Source organism: Hypomesus nipponensis, chromosome 22 (assembly GCF_054491055.1).
Source record: "Hypomesus nipponensis isolate SF chromosome 22, ASM5449105v1, whole genome shotgun sequence".
NCBI lineage: Eukaryota > Metazoa > Chordata > Actinopteri > Osmeriformes > Osmeridae > Hypomesus > Hypomesus nipponensis.
In genome coordinates, this window is record NC_140382.1 from 8,488,583 (window position 1) to 8,511,215 (window position 22,633).

At 41.3% G+C, this 22,633-nt stretch overlaps 1 protein-coding gene and 1 long non-coding RNA gene across 2 annotated transcripts; both read left to right on the forward strand.

Moving 5' to 3' along the window:
• Nucleotides 1–1,449: 1,449 nt before the first annotated feature.
• tubb4ba (tubulin, beta 4B class IVba) lies at nucleotides 1,450–5,557 on the forward strand. The gene is made up of 4 exons (XM_084686494.1): nucleotides 1,450–1,730; nucleotides 1,952–2,060; nucleotides 2,161–2,271; nucleotides 4,047–5,557. The coding sequence occupies exons 1-4, from the start codon at nucleotides 1,674–1,676 to the stop codon at nucleotides 5,105–5,107; spliced, it is 1,338 nt and encodes a 445-aa protein (XP_084542620.1). The 5' UTR covers nucleotides 1,450–1,673; the 3' UTR covers nucleotides 5,108–5,557.
• Nucleotides 5,558–10,442: 4,885 nt separating this feature from the next.
• On the forward strand, nucleotides 10,443–12,561 carry LOC146236310 (uncharacterized). The gene is made up of 3 exons (XR_014741027.1): nucleotides 10,443–11,103; nucleotides 11,556–11,617; nucleotides 11,822–12,561. It is a non-coding gene; the product is annotated as an uncharacterized LOC146236310 (long non-coding RNA).
• Nucleotides 12,562–22,633: the final 10,072 nt, after the last annotated feature.

Sequence of the window (22,633 nt, forward strand, 5' to 3'; positions counted from 1 at the left end):
GGGTTTTCATGCTGAAGCATATAGCCTACTCGACCCTTCAGCATAGACCACTAACGGCAAACGTTCAGTTGAGGAACTTAAATGCCGTGTTCACACCAAACGCGAATGTGCTCGAATGTGCCTTCGAAAGAGGCGAATTCGTGTTTGGTGTGAACACAGCATAAGCATAAACTCTTGAGCTCTTAATATCTTGTGTTATACTTGCTGCAATCGTTGGTTTGATCGGTTTGTTTCAGGGTCACGTCCAATCAAAGTCAGAGGGGGGCGGGTCTCTTGGTGGAGAGTATCTGGAGCTGCTTGCCAGGCTGCTCCCCGTGTAATAAGAGGCTTGACATTCTCCTACTTCTGGTCCATGGATGTTGTCATGTTCATGGAAGATCCTTTGCAAGTCTCCTGCACTATATGCCTATATCTTTTTCCCCAATATACCTTTTGAGTATCAAAGCAGTTGTTTAATTGAAAGGTTATGGATCTGTAAATTTAATAAGTCAATAAAATATGGTACACATCTCACAAGTCCCCCCCCCCTCCCCCCTGCGGCAGGCGTCCCTTATTTGTCTGTAGGCTATTGAAGGTGGAAACCCTACCTGTGATCAAGTAACCACAGCAACAGTGACAGGGTTAAAGTGCAACAGTGACAGAGTTAAAGTCCAATACCTTTTGTGTTATACACATGAACAATGACTATCGAAGCAAAGCCATTGAGAATTTAGCTCTGAGTAGCCTATAAATTAAATGTCAATATCAATGAACACTTTAAAAATGAAAAACAAAATGAAAAAAAAAAATAGTGCTAAATCAAGTTATTGATTAAATAGGCTAAACTGTCCCATATCAGTCACATTAGCCTATGTGTCAAGTTCGTTATTGCAAATTAACACGTGCTATTTAGTTGCTAATAACCAAATAATTCTCAGAAATATGGCAGTGCCAGAACAATTCATTCTTCTGTGTGTGTGTGTCTAACCCCAGTTAGCACCATGTTTATACTCTGTGTGTGTGTGTCACACACCACCCCATGTGTGGCACAATTAGCAGCATGTTCATACGCTGTCGGCTGGTGCAGGTGAACTTTTACTACTTGCCCTCCAGTTCCAGAAAGCATGTTATGTGATATACCCGGGTAAGTTAACACCCCAGTTGACACCCAGCAAGTTGCCCAGCAAGTTGCTACAACGCAGCAACTGATGTTGCTACTAGCAACATTGGTAGGTTGCTGCAAAATTGTGAATCATTGTTAACTTGGTTATTTTGCATAACCTGCTTTCTGGAATACACCTGGTCTACTTCGCTACTTCAAATGTATGTAGGCCTATTCATTTCATTTGATCTTCTGTAGATCTTCAATGATCCCTTTCTTGGGTAGCGTGCCTAGTTACAAATAATACAAACGGATCACAGAAAGAACCTCTAATGTTTACATATGTCCTTGTTACTGTTGACAACAGTTTATTGTAACTAATAGCCAATGAGAATTATGAACTGACAGTTTCTGACTAAGAAACCTCCTACAAAATGTGACTGGCAGGATACTGATCCAATCACTTCAATTACCTTTCTTTGCATGGGTAGCCTATAAAGCAACACACCTCTGTAATCTTCATTTCAGTATTTTACTTCAGGAGGTTCGTCGTAGTGGCAGATGTGTATTTTGCATTCCAATTTAAATCAATATGAGGGAAATTGTACATCTGCAGGCTGGACAGTGTGGGAATCAAATTGGAGCCAAGGTTGGTCCGTTTTGGAAATCTTATTTTACTCATTTGCTCAAACTTGGCTAACTTTAGTTCACTACTAGAACGTCTTGTCACGCAGTAGCTAACATCACTAGCCATCCTAGATATCTGTTAGGAGCCATATTCGGTGTACTTTGTAAGTGGATTTGTGGAAGATTATATCAATTATTGGCACTCTGACTTAGACTAACTATGATTAACTAATAAATGTTCAGTTTTGGGAAGTGATAAGTGACGAACATGGCATTGACCCCACTGGAACGTACCACGGGGATAGCGATCTTCAGTTGGAGAGAATCAATGTGTACTACAACGAAGCAACAGGTATTTTGTTATGTCATTGTGTACACAAAAATTATAAATTGTATTTGGTTACTCGTACTGGTCCTATTTTTAAAACATACGTTGCTGTTTGGCTTGCTAGGGGGAAAGTATGTCCCTCGTGCAGTGTTGGTGGACTTGGAGCCTGGCACCATGGACTCCGTGAGGTCGGGTCCATTTGGACAGATTTTTCGACCTGATAACTTTGTCTTCGGTGAGAAACTGTAGATAGTAGGGGTGTAACAATAAGTCGTAGTATGATACGTCGCGGTGCAAACGTGTAACAATATTTAGGCTAACGTAGTCTTTTTTTAGTTATGACATCCGTTTTATCCTGGTTTGAACAACGAACACGCAACCTTTTGCACCTGCGTCACGCGTGCACAGCACATTCACAGCTGTAACTGGGCAGTCTAGCAGGGCAAAATGAGTTCGACTGAAATAGAAAACCGGGAAGTAGAATATAACCAGTTCCATGGCCCGGTTTAACTTTTTGTTTTACCGTCCTCTTGTCGAGTGACTTGAAAATCTGCTAGACGTCGGACTGGGAAGAAGGGGCATTTCTATTTATGTCAAACTCATTTTGTCTCATTTAAAACGGTACATTTACATTTATGCATTTAGCAGACGCTTTTATCCAAAGCGACTTCCAAGAGAGAGTGTAACAGAAGTGTATAGGTAACGACAAAGTCTTGCAGTGGGTGCGATAACAAGGAGCCTACCAGAGAATGTCTAATATAGGGAGAACCAGGGCCTGTTTAATCATATTAAACATTCTCTGATATAACTGCCACTCTAGCCTGACGTTGTCATACTCATAATTCTAGTCAGAATATGAGTGATAACTCCGTTGGGCTGTGACTATGGGGCAGGTCTCAACCGAACTCGTGAAACAAATCTTAGCCTCTTAGCTCAATTGGATAAACCCCACAAAATCCACTTTTCTCAGGATATAATTTTTTGTCAAGTAATTTGAATGTTGCATTCGAAAGAGGAGGCAAAGAATAAAACATACTGAAAAATATACTGCGGGGTGTTAAAAACATTTTAAGTCGCTTTTTTGTTCTAAAAAGCCTTTTAAAATGTCAATGACGTCATACAACCAGCATCCATTAGCATAATGCTAGCGTGTTGGTGAGGCAACAACGACTCACCATGTAAGAAATGAAAAGGACATAAGTACTCGTTCATTCAACTTTCGACCTATAATCCATGTTGGACTTGCAAAAACTACAACGACAATCAGGCAAAAGAAACACATTTAGCCGTCTAGCTCCATAGACTCCCATTCAGTTTGCACTCATTGCCTCATGCTGGCGATCGCCCCCAGTGGAACTCTGGTGGAACTGCAACCAAATTTGGTACAATGGGGCTTATTGGGGAGTGCACAGGCTCTACGTAGATGGGCTCTGCAAGTACTGATTAACCCAAACAAACCCAAATTTGAAAGCCGTTTATGTTGAGTTTAACTTACTTCAACAAAACTAACTTACTTGAAACATACAAAAATTGAAAAAATTGTCTTCACTTTTACTGCTTTAAGAAGTTCTGTCTTCAAATATCATTTAAAACATCAGTTTTGTTCAGTGACACACAAATTAACACACACACGCATTGTTACTGAACATACAGAAGTTAAAATAAAATCCTGAAATATTGCACACTCTTGACGTTGTTAAATTTCTGTTAACTTTTTCGGGGTTCAACATATCTAGATGCATATCTTATTGTGAACCTATTATCGTGATGCGTATCGAATTGTGAGCTGAGTGTATCGTTACACCCCTACTAGATAGTTCCAGTAGAAGTCGGCAGTGTTTCCTCTGTTGGTGTCATCAGATATATGTTGTTATTTAGTTGAGCATTTGATATTTTTCTCACAAACCTATAAGACTTTTACAACAAAATATTATTGAATTGGTTGAAAATGTGTGTATTCTTAGACTTTGTGGCAAGTGTTAACCATAAAGGACTTTGTCGTGTCTCTAGGCCAAAGTGGTGCAGGAAACAACTGGGCCAAGGGCCATTACACAGAGGGGGCAGAGCTAGTGGATTCAGTCCTGGATGTGGTGAGAAAGGAGGCAGAGAGCTGTGACTGTCTCCAGGGCTTCCAGCTTACCCACTCCCTGGGTGGGGGAACTGGCTCTGGCATGGGCACTCTACTCGTTAGTAAGATACGTGAAGAGTACCCCGATCGCATCATGAACACATTTAGTGTGGTACCTTCGCCCAAAGTATCAGACACTGTGGTCGAGCCCTACAACGCCACTCTCTCCGTCCACCAGCTGGTGGAAAATACAGATGAGACCTTCTGCATCGACAATGAGGCTCTTTATGATATCTGCTTCCGCACTCTCAAACTTACCACACCCACATATGGCGATCTCAACCACTTGGTTTCTGCCACAATGAGTGGAGTCACCACATGCCTGCGCTTTCCTGGCCAGCTCAACGCTGACCTCCGCAAATTGGCTGTCAACATGGTACCTTTCCCCCGTTTGCACTTCTTTATTCCAGGATTTGCCCCCCTTACAAGCAGGGGGAGCCAACAGTATCGTGCCCTGACAGTGCCAGAGCTCACCCAGCAAATGTTTGATGCCAAGAACATGATGGCAGCCTGTGACCCTCGCCACGGGCGTTACCTGACCGTTGCAGCTATCTTCCGGGGTCGCATGTCCATGAAGGAGGTGGACGAGCAGATGCTGAACGTGCAGAACAAAAACAGCAGCTATTTTGTGGAGTGGATCCCAAACAATGTCAAGACTGCTGTGTGTGACATCCCACCCCGTGGTCTCAAGATGGCCGCCACCTTCATCGGCAATAGCACAGCCATTCAGGAGCTGTTCAAGCGCATCTCTGAGCAGTTTACTGCTATGTTTCGGCGCAAGGCCTTCCTGCACTGGTACACCGGCGAGGGCATGGATGAGATGGAGTTCACTGAGGCTGAGAGCAACATGAATGACCTGGTGTCTGAGTACCAGCAGTACCAGGATGCCACTGCTGAGGAAGAGGGCGAGTTTGAGGAGGAAGGAGAGGAGGAGCTGGCTTGAGGAGGAAGGAAAGGAGCAGCTGGCTAAACACATGTCCAAGTACTCCACTTGCTTTCAGGATTCCTGTTTGTCAGTCTGTCTCTTTTTAAAATTTAACTTTAGGCACTCATAATCTCTTTTTACCAAATATCTACTTTCATGGCAATGCCTTGTGATTGCCATTTGTTCCACCTTTACTCCACTTTCACCTTCACTTTGTTGCAGTAAAAGGTAATACTTTGACTCTTGCATGATGCCAACTGTTGGCAGGTTCAACAAATTAAATAACTTCTCATTTGACACTAAAGCTAAAGATTTTATAAAACAGAGATTCAAGTGTTTTGCTTTTCGGTAATCATTTGATGTTACCTAAATGGCCATTTAATTTGAGAAAATCTGTTCTTGAGTGTTTTAAGTGAATAACCGAGTAGCATAGACTATGCTGCATAATAAAATGACTGTTCTCTCAAATCCACTCTTCGCTTGATTTTCTGTCGGCTTCTTAAGAATTTAAATTCTGCACATCAGTGTTAATGTCCTGTTCCTGTATTCAACATCTCTTAAAATGTACTTTATGTACTATTTTTTTCTACAAAACAATGTGAGGCAACAACACGTAATGGCAACTCTCATCCTGTAGATGGAGCTGTCATATCACAGATACATTAAAGATGGATGAAGCGTCATGATATTACGATACCCAAATTAAGTTGAAAGATTGTAACTCAACACACCAGAAGACATTGTAAGTGATGGGCCTTCTATCAGAAGATATGTCCCAGTAGTTTTTTATTATAGCCAATTATCTTCATAAAAATGCTTTACGGTCAGTAATATAAAATTGGTATAGGCTACTTGAAGGCTACAGAATTCCATCTTAAACGTTATTCTATGCAGAATAGCTGTATGGCTCCATTTAGAATCATTATGCTTTGGCTTATAGTGAGTTCTCCATGTTTGCTTGCAGTGAAAAACACTACATGTAACATTTTCCTTCCCATAGGAGGAGTGCTTAGCCTACTTTGGGTCAGTTTTGTACTGTTGCATTACAGCTTTTCTCCATTGATTCGACACATTTCTCTAAATTCGGGATCTGAACACTGATTGTCCTAAACAGATTACATTTTCTAGTGCACAGTGCCCATGATGCAGTCGGTGACATACACAAATATTTCTGGAATTAAACATAGTGATGCAGCTCGTGGTAGGTTTTCCTCAGTGGTTTTGGTACCTACATTTCTGTCATCACAATTGAAATTCTCAAAGTACTTGTTCAACCTCCACATCATCTAGTCAATTAAGCACATAAAAGCAATTTCTCATTCTTTTAAACAAATTGCCAATGCTCTGGTACATTCATGCAAATGATTATGTATTCAAAAATGCTCTGCTCTTTCCTACATTATCAATTGCTTCGGTCAAATTATATATTGACGTGTTATACATGTTCTCTATTAAATTGTCTTACTCCCACAAACATCTACACATTTAGTTAATTATGTAAGTCATTACATGCACAATGGTTGAGTTGGTGCACATGCCTATGATGCAGCTACATTTAGTTACTTTATTTAGCAGACTCTCTTATCCAGAGCTAGTGATAATAATGTTTAGTTGACTTGGTGTTAGTTTAATTTAGAGTTTGCAATGTTCAGGCTGTCTTTGACTTTCAATTTATGATGTAGACTTCTTGAAGTACTTACAAGTACACTTTAAACTATACATTGAAACATTCATGCATATCCTGATTTGACTATTTGTCAAGAGAAAACATTTGCAATTTATTTTCTTGCCCGCCATGTGAAATGTGCATGTTGTTCATTCTTTATATGTTATATCTATTTGTAATTATATTTTACAATATCCCCAAATCCAGCTTTGTAGTATAGGATCCTGGAAGTACTGCTGCAAGCAGTCTTGGGCTGAGCTGCCAGCCATCAGATCCAGAAACAAGTTGATTAAGTCCTCTTGCCTGCAGAACTGCAGTCTACACCCTGCAGAAGGGAAGCCAGAGCCTCCAGAGAGAGATGTGACACAAATGTACTTTAACAAAATGGCATTAGTGGATTTCTCTTGGATTCAGCAGATTTCCCGTGTTGTGTTGGTACCACTTACCTTCTGGTCATTATCCTGTAACTCATCAGCCTGCTCAGTCACGCAGTACTTCAAAGCCCTGAGAAAGTTGCATCTTGTGCTCTGGGTGGTTGCCATATCTGGCAGCTTTGATGTTGAATAATCACCTGCATAGAGAGAAATGGGAAGAGAGAGAGCAAGAGACAACCAGAGGAAAAAGTGACCAGATTACAGATCCTGTCTTATTATGTATAATATGCAATCTGAGTCACTGATGAGTGTTCCTATCAAGAAAGTGTGTATGTACTTGAGTAGGCTGGCAGTGAGTGCCATATGACCTTCTGCCCTAGGAGCTCCCAGGCACAGCATACGCTAAATTGTGACATTCAGATAGCATGTTTATGATTTGGCAACCTCGTACGTAAAAACAAACAGGGTTGAAAGACTGTGTCAATAAGGAAACAGGTGACTGTGTGGGAGTTGGAGATTTTAGATCTGATCTTTAGATCTGATCTTTGGTGCTCATAAAGTTAATTGACTGACTCTACACTGTTTTGGAGTGTAAAAAAAAAAAGTTGTTGGTATTTTTTTCTCATATGCCCTACTTGTGGTTCTTGGCTATTCACCTTTGACACAGGGAGGTCAGCCAAGCCAGCAATACTAATGGGATTTAATCATTTTTTCAAACTCTAAATATATAAATATATATCTCTTTCTAGATTTGTCTGTGTGTATTTTCTGCCTAATCTCTCTCCCATTTTTCTTGTCGAACACACTATTTTCTATCTTGCCATTTTAATTGGATCATACTTTCCCCTTCCCTTTCCCCCACTTTATCCCTACATACTTATCTCTCTTTCTCTCCTTCACTCTATTCCATACCCCTTTTTTCTTCATGCCATTCAGCTCCTAGCCGGCGGCGGCTGTGCGTGGCTGATGGCATCCAGCATTCGGGCGCCACGCGCAAAAGTGGTCCTGTCACTCACTCGAGGCGGCCATATGTGTGCCTGCGTGAGTTCTGCGCCAGCGGCAGCCCAACCTTGCCAGAAGACATTAGAGGAGCAGCGGGGCGTCATTAAGGCGTCGCGATGATTGATTAACCGTGAATAGTGAGTGCAAGCTTCCACTCTGTGTGTGATGTACCAACCAATACCAAGTACTGCACGCATACACACACACATACACACTTATGAAAATGGATGTGCACACACTAATGAACACAGACTGCACACTCTGACCTACTACCCACCAACAGACACATACACATGCACACACAACATTTTAGACTTGGCCCCACTTTAGAACGGAGACACAGAAAGCCCCCTTGCAGTTCCGGGGGTGTAATTGTATCACTGCCCCAGTAGGGATGGGATGAGCTGGCTTTGCACTGAAATGAACACAGTCAGGGGGCCGTATCAAACCATTAGCGGCATGGCAGAGACTTTTTTTCCACTGTGTCCAAGGAACGTCTTGAGGAAAAAATATGCCAAGACTTTATGAATCTGCTTTAGCTGTCCTGTGGTGACCATAGTGGTTGAACTGTCCCATAAAAAGTGGTCAAGATACAAAATGGTGGAAAATGTCAGACACACCATCTGCAGGCCATTAAATTGACACTCCATCCTTGTAAATTCTGGTTCAATAGGGTTGATTGATTGTGAAATTCTCATTGTGTCTCAAAAAGAAATTCTCAAATCATAGACTTCTACCCTATTAACATGGTCAGAATTGAGACTACAAGGTGCGACCTAACACTCAGTGCCAATAGTAGAAAATATTTAAAATAACATCTGACAGAAAACGCATTCCGTCTGGAACCTTCTTACAGAAAGGTAAGATCATTGCAAATACAGTTGTCCATGTGGCCATGGATAAAGAGATGATTTATACAGTCATAACTGGTCTCAATCTTCTTTCATGGTTTGGCGACTCATTTATTTAGTTCTATATGCATATGTTAGGTCGGTTGTTACTCAGATTGTAAGACTGACTTCTCCACTGGCACATCTAAATCTCCCAAGAATTCAAACCTCAGTCCTATCAACTTTTTATGCCGTTTACCCTTTAGTCTGTGACCAACAAACATTGTTACACCAAACAGCAGGAAGAGAGAGACAGAGACCTCAATACCGCCATTTGAAAGTTCAATACCCCCTGTAAGCAGACCAGATAAAATAAAAAGGAAGGCATTTTCCACTTAAACTTTCCAGGATTTCCGAGCAGTCGGGCATCACCAAATTAGATTATCATCCTGTAATGGACCCCCGCCCTCCATCGTTCACCCTCCATCGTTCACTGTCCCTCCCTCCTTCCCTCACATCCCTCCATCGTTCACTGTCCCTCCCTTCTCCCCTCACATCCCTCCATCTCTACCGTTCTCTGTCCTGAAGCCATGTGGGGCGTGTTTGTTCACAGTGGAGGGGATGACTAATGAAATGGTTGGAGGGACTGTTTGGGGTTAATGTTTTCTTTGGTATTAAAATGCACCAGGCAGCTATGCCCCCACTGATTTAGATGAAAAAACATTTGGAGTGGGGCTCATCAATCACGAGTCGCCACACCGGAGCTGTCGAAATCCTGGGGTGCATGTCTATATGTGGGTGAGTGTGTGTGTGAGTATGCCTGAATGCATGTATGATGTTCAAAACACTCATAATCATTCACAATTGAGCATTGCGTTTGTGTTGATCTATACACTAAAGCAAAGTCAAAAACCAAATAAACACAAACAAAATACTTGATTTAAAACATTAGAAGAGACAATAGTGTTGTCAACTGAAGAGAAAAAGGCCGTCCCAATTGACTTCATGTGTTCTCATTTTGTATCTATGCATGAAAACTATGTAAAATGTGTGCTGTGTTGAGAACTCAAAACTTCTGACCAGATATTGAAACCAGATGATTCAGGTTGACTCTCCAAACTATATATGAACATATTCTAGCAAAATGTGTAATTACTTAGTTAAAGTGATTATTCCTTCCTATACATTACAGATGATAAGGACGTCATTCACTTTTGTACCCCCCCCCCCCCCCCTTTCCATGTATTTCTCTTGTTTGCGATATCATGTAGATGTAGTTTAATTTTATTCTAAATACAAACTTGATAATCAAATTATGCTTCTTATCAATCATCTGTGTTTAATACTTTATAAACATCAATGACTCGGGCAAATGCATGCCCGAGAAGAAACTGTAATTGCTAACAAAATGCTTCTTTCAATACTGAATAATAATAATAATAATACTTATGTCAATGACATTTCAGCATTTTAATAGAAACTCCCCAAAATGCTCAGTTCAGTGCATGCTGTGGGGTGGACTCTAGAGAGGCAGAAGATTAAAATGGGAATAGTGTGCCGCTCACCTTAGTTTGAAGACTAGAACAATCACACCTTGCCCCTGGCTCTTAAACCCACCACCAGCTGGTTAAGTCAATCATCAAGTCAGAGGCTCTTGGTATGTGTTTGAGATGTGTACATGTGTATGATTGTGTGTTGTCTTGTACAAAGCCAAAGCTGAAAGAAAAAAAGAAGTTAAACTGGTGTCTGACCTGTTAAAGTAAACACTGTACATCCTTACATCACATACCTAGCTAAACCAATTTACCCAAGTACATTTTTTGTTAGTCTGATCAACTCAAGAGCATCCTTTGCAATAATGGAAAAATTGGTTTTCATTTGTGTCTCCATCTATCACTTTCCATTTCATTCTCTGCTCCCCTTTGAACTTGTTTCTTTTCCTATCCCCATTTCTGCTCAACCGCATCCCCCTCTGCCTTCTTTCTTGAGCTCTTTTATCATGTTCCTTCTTTCTTCTCCTCTCGTCTCTTTCTCTCTCTCCCTGGAGCTGGCATGTCAGTCACCCTCTCCCAGCTATGCCCCCTGCTGTTGGAAGGAGCTCTAGTGGAACGTCCCATCTGTCTCAGGGGAGGGAAGGATGTGGTAGGGGCTGCTGTCTTCTCTCTCTCACACACACACACACACACATACACACCATGGCCAACGTCAGTCGAAAACCACCATGGGAAAGGGGTAGGATTGAAATTACACATGCCATACTTGGAGGAGTTGATCAGCTCTCTGCTCACCAGGGCATTCAGTCCATCCTCTCTATTGTGGTTAGATGGAGCATAACCATTATGCCAATGCTGTTAGTTTAGACAGATGTTCCCTAAGACCTGTGAAAGTTATGGAGATATAGACTGCAGCCACCAAACGCTACACCGTTTTGCAACACCATTTGTCAAGACTGCCTGTAGAGGTGAAGGGAGAAATGTTTCAAGTGGTTGACACTAAGTCTGAGTTGAAAGCAAGTATTTCTCAGTTCCAACTTCACTTCACTGTCTGTTGACCAATTATTGTAATTTTGTTCTGGTTTACTTGTGTCTTTAAAGTCTTTCAGACAATACAGTGTGATTCAAGCACTGATCCAGGAATCTACTACCTGTTTGCCAAGGTAAACTATGACACAGACATAAGAGGGATGTTTGAGCCTGACAATGCCACCTTTAACCCTTAAAGCATTGGCTTACCATGACACTATCCTCATCTGCAATTTGGCAGTCATTGGTTCAATGTTTGGGGTATTAACGTATATCTTGGTGCCTGTTACGTTCAGTCAATAACTTGGATTTGAACATGCCCGTGTTTTTCCCACCAGGGGGCAGCCAAGGACACAAAGGAGAGACCAAGTGTTTGAGACCTGAGATTGGCCAGAGTAGAGGACAAGGATGTAGGTACAATGTATACCACTACTTTATTAAATCCCCTGAGATAAATTATGTTGTACATTTACGTCCACCGTAGAACAAGCATAAATTACATATAGAAATACAAGTACTGTATATTTTACTGTGATGTGTGAGTTGCTCAAAATTAGATATTTTATTTGAGTGAATAAGTGAGATAGCAGCTAGTCTAGTCTAGACATTCACTCCAAACCCTGTTACAATTGATAGGAAATTAGGAGTACATGCGGCAGATAATTAACAAATGAGCAAAAACAAGCTACCCAAAAATGGGATGGGTTTAGTTCAATGATAGAGCATTTGACGGCATATGCCGTATGTGTGAACCCCAATTTCAAGATCTCTGCCCCCACCCTTTGGTTGTTGCCTTAAATAAAAGGGTCTGCAAAATATTACAATTAATTGTATACAAAAGGTGTCTATGGCAAAGCATTGGTGGTGTGAGTTCATGTGCCAAGGGGCTTCGCAATTTGAATGGAAGTGCAGAACAAACTCTAACTAAGGCCATGGCTGTTGTGAGTAAGATGGTACATTGTTGGAATTCTTGGGTTATACACAAATACATTTGTTGGTGTTATATAGAATAACATGTGCACTTGTAGGTGCAAGTACTGTTTTGCTAACTTCTCGAACACACTATTAAAACTCTGAAAACCACTGTAACACATTACTGGACAAACTGATGTCCATCTGTCTGGCTCTTCCCTGCTTTTGGATGATGTGTTTCACAATCTCAGACACTTTCTGTCATCTCTTCTTAATACCACTGTCCCCCAGCCAGCGGCTCTCTGGAGACCTGGTCTAGCTTGAATATAAGAAATGTCCATTTGACAGGGCCTTTGAGTCGCTTAACTGTAATGTCAGTGCTGGCCTCTTTCAGATAGAATGGAAAGGGAAATGTCAAAAGAGATTTTATCATGCAGAGGATTGGATAAAGAGCGCCCCCTAGGTAGCCAACTTTGTGCCAGATGTCGGTAGACGTCCAGGAAAAGGGGGTTTCATCTGCAGGTGGTCCTATTGAATAGGAGAAGGGAGGGTATGGTTAAAGAGGGGACAGATGGATGGATAGATGGAGTTGTTGTGTGGCCAAAAGTTCAGTATACAGTCTCCCATGACATGGTCATCATCACAAGATGGAAATGACAGGTTGAAAAGATGGGAAAGAAAGTTATCGTGGGAATTCAATATTTATTAGGGTTCCTCCGTAAGGAGGAATCCTATTGTTTTCGTTAGTTTTATTCTTATTCTTCTTCTTATTATTATTCCTCTTTTCCTTGCGCCACAATAACTCAACATGGTATTGGTAAATAATTTTCTAATTTGGCACAGTGATACTAAATCTGAGTGGGTACCCCCACACCAACTACGGGCCACATCAGACCATAGGGGGCGCCACAGGAAACGTCCGTTTTTCAAAGTGATAGCATTTCCACCCAATTGCTCAAATTCTTCTGAAACTTGGTGTGCATGCCTTATTTCTCATGGCAAACAAAAAAGCCTCAAGGACCCATAAGGTCCGCCTGATGGATTTTCCTGTACAGTGATCATTTGGGAAAACCTTCAAAATTCCTCTCCTCTTGAACCAAAGGTCTTATTAACTTGAAATATTTTGTACAGATATGTATCATTGACATATTTAAAAATGTCACTTATAGTAATTGAATAAAATACAAAATGGCTGAAAGAGGTGTATTTATGTAAATGTACACATTGCCTCAATTTCTTTGTGTCAATAAATCAAATATAATTTTGACTGATGGTTTTTCAAACCTAATAGGGTTCAAGATTACATCTCTCTGAAGTACCATAAACAATTTCACCTTGGTATGTTAATATGATTGAATTAGAGCTGTTTCAAACTTGGCTGAATCTAACAACGCTTACCACAGGAGAAACAGCTTACTTTTTTGTACAGTAACTGAACATGCCAATACTCAACTCTGAGAATAGCTCAACGTGCTGGAACAGTGACCTTCAAAGTATATGGGCGTAGGTTCGAACCCAGCCACACTGTTTGAGTCTGTCTTAAATTATAATATATATTTAGTTCAACAGGATGACATCGTTCTGAAGTACCATGCGCGATTTCACCTTGCTATGTCAAAAGATCATTGAATTATAGCTGTTTAAACTTGGGCCGAATCAAACAATCCGTGTTACAGGAGAAACAGCTTTCTTTTTGTATAGAAAAACTGACCACATTCACATCCTTGCGGGTAGCTCAATGGGTTGAAGCTGTGTCCTATAAAGTGCAAAGTCACAAGTTCAAATCCAGGCACAGTCTTTCGCCTGTCATCTTCTCGATGTGCACACAGAAGGAGAGAGGAAAGATGGAATGTATTTCAGGTCAATGCATGCACTGAGTTTATCTTATACAGGATTTGCAAGTAGATCCTCTAGAGGGCAATGTAGGAGGAAATTGCATTAGGGACTAAAGGCCTAAATGAACTAGTTAGACTGAATCGAGTATGTGTGTGTGTTTCTACATGCACACATAGAAGTGTGAGGACTGGGATGTCCTCAAAAGGTGTTTTAAGTGTGTGAGTTTGAGGGTGATGCATCAGGTTGGGAGTGGGACAGGGACGATTCGTCTTGGCTCTTCTCCCCTGGGCTTGATTGACATAGCTCACTCCTTCAATCACATTTGTGTTGATTAACAAGCTTCACAAACATAACTAGGCTCTGAATAGGTTGCACAGTTTTGATTTCTTTAGTCTCTTTGTCCATTTTTGTCCTTTCACTCTCGCACTCTCACTTTCTCTCCCTCCCTTTTTTTTTTCCCGTTTTGCACGACTCCCTACCCAGTGCTTCTCTGAGAGGTGTCCGGTGTACTGTCTCTCCATCTGTCTCTGGCTCCAAGTCTCTCTCTTTCTCCCTCTTCAATTAACTGATGAGCTCATTCATTATGTCATCCATATCCATAGGTCTAGGTTGAGTATATAATATATTGATCCTATAGGTCTAGGAGATCCCAAAAATGCACTAGGCTTTAACCCTTGAGATCAGTTGAATGCATTTGCTGGTCTGGTATTTCGGTTGCACTGAGGTTTAGAGATGTACTCCTCATTCCTCTACCTTTGCTCCATGCATTTTCACACACACACAAACAAACACACACACACACACGCTATTGCACACACATACACCCACTGCTTCGAAGCTGCAAATGAAACCAGACGGACTCATTTATAGCCAATTAGCTCCAGCACAGTAAGCAGAGCCTCACCTGCCCAATTAAAGAGCTTTATTGAAACCACCCAGCAACTATTTCAATGCAAGGGCACACACAACATACACACAATGCACAAGTAAAAACGTAACAAAAAATAAACTCATGCACTCGCATTTCAGCATTCATGTTGTTCTGCTGTGTCAAAGTGTCTAGTATCCCCACATTGGCTATTGACTGTCCCAAAGAACTTTGTTTATGTGCTGAACACATTTTCATGTATTCCTTTATCAGGAGCTTTTATCTGTCAGTGACTCGCAATGTGGCAGAGAAGGTCGATGTAGTCATGACATTCCTCCTTTTTGACCGTCAATTCACGATGGAATCAGGTTGCTCAAGCCTGTTGTGCAACCAACCTATGTGCTCACTTACAGTTCATTTGCACATGTCAGTGTTTAGTAACACACAATGACCTGTATACCTACCATAATTGCTGTGAAAATCCATCCTCTCTCTCTCTCTCTCTCTCTCTCTCTCTCTCTCTCTCTCTCTCTCTCTCTCTGTCTTCCATGACTCTGTGTGTCAACGCTGCCACTGTAATGTTGTAAAGATACACTGATTATGTTAGCTAAACTGAAGGGTGGCCAACAGAAAATGTTTTAGAAGCATTTGATAGACCTGCACATCAATTACCCGCACCTGCTTTCTCCCAACATGTACATTTATTTTTGATTTTTGCAAAAAACATACAACCCATTTTCATGTATTAACATTATACTTTATACCTGCATTATTGAGTGAGGATATGTTTGAAAGCTGGTATCACAAGTGGTGATTCCTGGGATGTTCATGTAGAACTCCCTTGAGGAATGTTTCTCTGAGTTTTTTTCAAATTGAGAGAGAGAGAGAGAACGAGAGAGAGAGAACGAGAGAGAGAGAGAGAGAGAGAGAGAGAGAGAGAGAGAGAGAGAGAGAGAGAGAGAGAGAGAGAGAGAGAGAGAGAGAGAGAGAGAGAGAGAGAGAGAGAGAGAGAGAGAGAGAGAGAGAGAGAGAGAGAGAGAGAGAGAGAGAGAGAGAGAGAGAGAGAGAGAGAGAGAGAGAGAGAGAGAGAGAGAGAGAGAGAAGAGATTGAGGATATGGTTATGTAGTGGTTATAAGACAAGAAGATAAAGCATATGGAGTGAATAAGAGAGTGAGATAATGTGCTTGTGGAAAAGCAATGGAAAGAAATACAAAGACAGCAGGAGGAAAAGACGGAGACCATTCTGCTGGAATGCTCCAGGAAATTTGGGGATTATGTGTGAAGTGAGCAGCAGAAGTGATCTGAGTGTGTGTCAGCACATGTGTGTGTGTGGCCTCTGAGGAGAAGTCAGTAGCAAAGCACTAGGCCAGGTGTTTTATTGGGATACTGTCAGGAGTCTGTGATGAGATGGTCATGAGGTCGGAACATGTATGTGTGTGTGTAACTATGAAGTATGCAAGTGACGTTTATGACTTGCTGAGTGTATGTTTGTGTGAAATGTTTTCGTATACAGTGTTGATCTGTATTTCCCTCTGTGATTAAGTATGTGTATTAGGCAATGTTGATCGTCTGATCCATCTCCAGTACAGCAGAGTACAGCTCTTTAATGATCATCCCCGCACAGGCCTGCAGAGCAGCTTCTTTTGGTCCCTGGGGTCTGCCTCTAGTGGGGCACAAAATGGGCATTAAGTCGTTTATGTGCTATCTGAAATGTCCCTAAATGTGTATGCATGTGTATTTAGCTCAGTACAGAGACCATATCAAACTGAGTTCTGTTTTGTGGTGTGTTGAGGTTTGCTCTATTTGATAACAAAAGCCACATGTTAACAGATGAATATCCTCCTTGTTTCTCTCCATTCTGTGCCAATAAAGGGTCCCCTGCCATCCCTCAACTCCTCACACACAGGCACTCATGCAACAACACACCGGTAGAGACAAGGCATCAATGGAGGGGGATTATCATGCGGTGCTAGTAGAGCTTTTTGAGAGCAGGTTATGAAATAACGTTTCTTTTTTTTGTCTAAACAAAAGAAGGATGGATTTAAGGGGATGCAGGAGAGATGGATGAACAAGTGGACTGATTTTTCTTCTCCGTACTTTCTATACTCTAATCATTCTCTCCATCACCCTCCCTGAAGGCTCTGTGATGGTCTATTTCTCTCAGATCAAAAACAGCATGGCCGTCCTTCACGTTCTGGGTGGAGGGAGGACGGTGCAGAGAGGTGGTGTCACTGTCAGGTGTTCCATGGTCCGCACATTTCTTCCCCATTGTTTGTAAAGCATTTACCTACCATTGTCTAAAGATGATAACTTCCTCGTCAATACGTAGGGTAAGACATTACTGAGAGAAATCAGACATGTACTGGTGAATTTGAAATGGACACAACATTGCAAATATTTAGATTTGTACTTATTTGTCTTAAGCTTGATTTGAAAAAGGGTTGAAGATTAGTGATGACTCATTTCACAATCTTGCCAAGTCATTTAGTCTTTATAATGACATTGTGCGGCATTTAAGTTATATTCTCAAACACTCTCAGAGAATTTGAATCATTTTAGGCTCTTCCTTTCTACATGGTCCATGTAGAAAATCAAGGCACAAATAAAAAAAAACCTGGACAAGAACCAAGCCACTTTCTTAAAGGGGAAGGCAAGGGTTAGTATATTAAAATGTGTGTATGTGTGAGAGAACAACTGTGGCAATATATCTTGTAATTTTTCTCCTCTCCAGCCTGTTGGAGCATACATGGTCCTCTTTTAGAAAGTTGCACGTCTTTGGGTTCTGAAACGGACACCTACCAAATTATAACTTTGCACACTTCTCAATTCTCGAGCAATCGTTCCCCTAAAATCCCACTATAAAACTTGCACAGACAGACACACACAGAGATTTCTTGCATTATAATATAGATGAATTGAGAAATGTGGTTATATTTAGATCTCTTTACAACCGCAAATCAAGGCTAAATCCTGACAATAAATGGGTGAATGTTGCCTAATTGACTCATTTGAATTTAATGAGACAAACAAGGAATGCCAGTGTACTGTATTCCCTCCATACATCTAGATTACTATACAGTACACTATATGCAAATATGTGTGTGTGTGTGGGACAGAGGGTTAAATGGAAAAAGGATGTGTTAATGTCCTTGTCCACTTCCGGCAATAGTTGCCTTCCCTCACCATAGTGCCCAGGACAACAATAACAAATGACTCCACGGTTATTCTGGGCTCTAGCTACCTCCTCCTCATTAAAACATTCCCCAAGCTGCCAACACATTTCCCCCTATGTAGGGAAATGTAGTTTCCCCCTCACCCTTCTTTTATTTTAGGTGCATAATTAGGGTTCTATGGCTTGAAAGCTCTGTGTCGACTTTAACTGGGCAATTAGTGATATTGTGCTCTGCTCTCTTACAAGAGATTTGCAGAGTGGGGGGTTAGAGAGGGACATGGGCAGGATGGGGGAGAGTAATAAGAAAAAGGGTGTAGGACAGCAACGCATGCTAATAATGGTAGAGGCCATGTTAGTAAAAGAGGGAAAAGAAATGATAGCAAAACACACCCCACACCAAGTTCTATGATAAAGTTACAATAAGGAGATTTAAAACTTTAAACACATTTTCTCTCTGAGAAAAAAAACGGCCACTAAATTTAGAGCTTGTTTTTTCTGGTTTCCCAATAATAAAGGTGTTCAATCTAAACCAGAAATGAGAAACGGTTGTCGCTAGACTGTTGGAGGTGTTGTCAGATTCATTTTCAGTAAACATGACATGAAATCTAATCAAACAGACAATGCTTGGTGGATTACATGTAACGTGAAGAAATCATGGAAACTCTTGTTTCAGCCTAGTTTCCTCCAGTTTCTGTGTTCTGACAAACTTTTTAATCTTCTTTGTGCATCATCCTTTCCATAGCACATGCCATAACAGTGAGCAACGTGTTTAGTATTGGGTGGGTGAGCATGTGTAAAGCCTTTAGTACATAAAAAGCATTTTATATTAAACAGGTTTATGTGTGGGAATGTGTGTTTGTTGGCCTTGACCGATTTTAAATGACCGATTTTGAGTACCAACATGATTATCACAATCAGTCAACTATGTTTAATCCACTAATCAGATTGAGAGTCAGGTTCATTTGGAGCAAAAAAAGAACAAAAGGCACAAAATCCCTGAAATGTCTGTAGTATTCCCACAGGGGTGTCTGCTTCTGCTGAAGCAAATATTACCACCCGACCACACACACGCACACACACGCACACGCACACACACACACAGTTTTTCATTCTCAAACACGAACACACACATTCAGTCTCTCTCAAACAGACATGAATCTTCTGTACAGACAGCTGTCGTGAAGCAGCACAGACATAGCATATGAAAACATAAGCACCGTAAATCAATGCAAAATGTAACTATGTTATTGTTAACTGGAACATAATTTCTCAGGGGCTTTGGGATCTTCAGAAGCATTCCTACTGTGGAGCGACATGAGAGGAGGAAGAGACTGTGTGAAGAGAGAGGAGGGGGGAGGTGAAATTGGAAGCGGGAGGGAGGGACCATAGCATTGGGACAACAGCTCAGTCTAATCAATTTGGAAGTTTTCTTAATTACACATATGGCTCCTAACTGTGTGTGTGATTAAGAGTGATTCTTAAAAGTGTAGAGTGTGTGTCAGATAAGGAAGCGGAATGGGGGAGACATAGAAGCACAGTGTATTAAAAAGTGTAAGGGGTTCTGAGTGTGTGCCTTTGCCTTATGCACAGGCTTTAGGCTTGCTATATATACATCCAGTCTGTATTGTTAAAAAGTGTGTGTGTGTGTGTTTTAAGGGAATGTGTGTGTGCTGGAGCTAGGAGAATGTGTGCGCATGTGTGTGTGTCTAGGGCCCCGTGCTGTAAATTGCATCTGTTCCTAATTACAGAGTGCTAATGAAGGCCCGTGTTCCTGGCGAGCCCACTGAGAGCCAACCTGGCCCCTAGCCTCAGTCCTGGCAGAGGGGGGAGGGAGAGGCTCAAAAAAAAAAAAAACACTAAAAGGTAGATACAGCTGGTTCCTTAAGCATTTAGCAGTAAAGGAACGTTATGGTCCAACATGATCACGGCTAGTTCAGGCTAGTTAGTACAATACACTCAATAGGGGTATCCCCTTATATCTCTTAAATCCATGTTCCTTGATGCTACCCCATTTGAGTTTTTGTACTTAATTCTATGCAAAGGGGATGCGAGTTGTTGTCATTCAAGCAAACAGCGTGTGAGTGTGACCCTAGTGAAAGGAGCGGGTGTAATTAGCAGGAATTTTTCCAGCTAACAAACTCCCTTGCAGCCAGGGGTGGCGTGGTGGGTTAGGCCTGTGTCAGACATTCCCACAGCCTGCTGAGAGGGCAGGTGGCCTCCCATTTTACCATTCCCTCCATCCATTTCTACATCCAAATAAACATGTGAAATAAGGCACGGCTGTTCAAGGCAAACGCGATATTCTCAACATGCCCAACTTTCCTCAACAAAACATTCTGAAGGCCAAGGCCAATGTCTCAATAAAGTAATAAAACATTTCTCAACAATCCTCCCTCCCAACTTCTATACACCAACATTAGGTGAATTTCCCCTTCATACTCATACTCTGTTGACATACTCTTGTCTATTTTAGAAAAACAGAGTTACATCTAAATCAATTTTACCCGTGTCAAAGTTGGAAAGAAAGAGTACTTTTGCCCCATTTGTACTGAGCACTCACGTCAAGTCAAGACAATATTTTGGTAATACACACACTGTGGTGACCTCAAATGAAATTTGACTGACAACTGGGAGTCAGGTAGGGAATAAGGGCTAGTAATCTGAAGGTTCGATTCCCGGCTGTGCCAAATGACGTTGTGTCCTTGGGAAAGGCACTTCACCCTACTTGAATGTCCCTGTACTGACTATAAGTCGGTCTGGATAAGAGTATCTGCTAAATGACTAAATGTAACTGAAAAACGAGTTACGTAGAAACTGACCTGGGGCTTGCTGCACGGAGGCTACCTCCACTAGAACCAGTTGTGATCCCCCTACTGGCTGGGATGGGCACACCTCACAGGAGGAGCTGTAAGGATGTTAGCCGCCGTGACCATACAAGTTGCTAGTGGAGTCCAGTGGTACACACATACCATTTAGTTGGATATTCTATACTTCAGATGAGTGGAAAATTTTTCATTTCAAACATTATCATCACGCTTGTCATTGTCACTTGTCATTACATTGTCATCACCTGCTTCCTTGTGTGTGTCCTTCCATGGGCCAAATACAACTTTGCAACAACATGTTGCATGGCTTGAGCTTTTTTGGGGGATAAATTGTCAAGTCATTTATATATACATTTATTTTGTATATTACAAAAACTCACACATCCCACACATTGTTTTATTTTGTTGAGATATTAAAATGACATTTGTGGCTATACTCAAAAGGTTCTTGGCTGCAGCCCCGGAAAAAATGGCTAGCGATGCTGCTGCTCCACACCCGAGGTAAACAAAGAGAACGATTGGAGATAACAGCAAGTGTGAAGAAAGTTTGTCTGATCAAAAGGTGTTTTAATGTCAAGCCCAGAGCATCTCTAGACTATTTCCTGCAACCCTAGATGGCTGAAGGCTGCATGCATCTGGGGATTCTAAAAGGCGACAGTAACCATTCTTCTGTTCTAATTTACTCCAAATCAGTGGCTGCTTACAGAAATGTCTCTGTCAATCATTAACTTTTGTTTGTCATATTAAAATTGGACAAAAAAATGGACAGCAGAATAAGCATTAACTCATTAACCATTAAGGTAATATTTAGAGCATAAGTTAGTATTCAAACGTCCAGAACTAGTCTAAATTACATTATGAATTGCCTACATATGTAAATAAATAAATCCCTACTGACACCTCTACCCAACACTGCTCTACCTATTCTGTGACACTTATATTGACCAGACATATGTCGGTGTAAAATTAAGATATAAGCCAACAATATTTCAAGAGATTAATACACACCTCCATGTTCAATTTGTATATAACCTCTTCCCACATTTCAGCAGCAGCCAATTAATTTAATATGCAAATTACATCCTTGTCAGTCTGTGTGATTTCTGTTAATTAGTCTTACATATCCCATTTCCCATTGAAATGGAGGACAGGGTGCAGACGGTGTGTCCTCCAGGGAGAGATAAAGAAAAGAGGTAGACTGTGGTTGGGGGTAGGACTGGGTAGGACTGGAACCAGGCCCACAGGGACTATTGGAGACAACATGTGTCAAAGTCCAAATAGTGGAGAGCAACTCCTAATACTAATTTGAATTCCCACGCCAAGGCAATGAATATGGAGGTTTAAAACCTGCTTGAAATGCAGTCTACTAGTATCGAGAATTTGTTCTTATCCACATTTAAGTTATATGATTCCACAAGATGGAGGAAGGTACTATAAAAAGGAAAATGCACCCAAGGACCTCAATCACAGTGCAGTAAAGATATGCTGCTGTATGCTTCAATCACAGTGCAGTAAAGATATGCTGCTGTATGCCTC

Bases quoted from the DNA above. Each gene is read 5' to 3' on its own strand.
- tubb4ba (XM_084686494.1), top strand. From the start codon at position 1,674: ATGAGGGAAATTGTACATCTGCAGGCTGGACAGTGTGGGAATCAAATT. The intron at 2,061-2,160 runs GTATTTTGTTAT...TTGGCTTGCTAG, and splicing joins GTACTACAACGAAGCAACAG to GGGGAAAGTATGTCCCTCGT. The intron at 2,272-4,046 runs GTGAGAAACTGT...TCGTGTCTCTAG, and splicing joins ACCTGATAACTTTGTCTTCG to GCCAAAGTGGTGCAGGAAAC.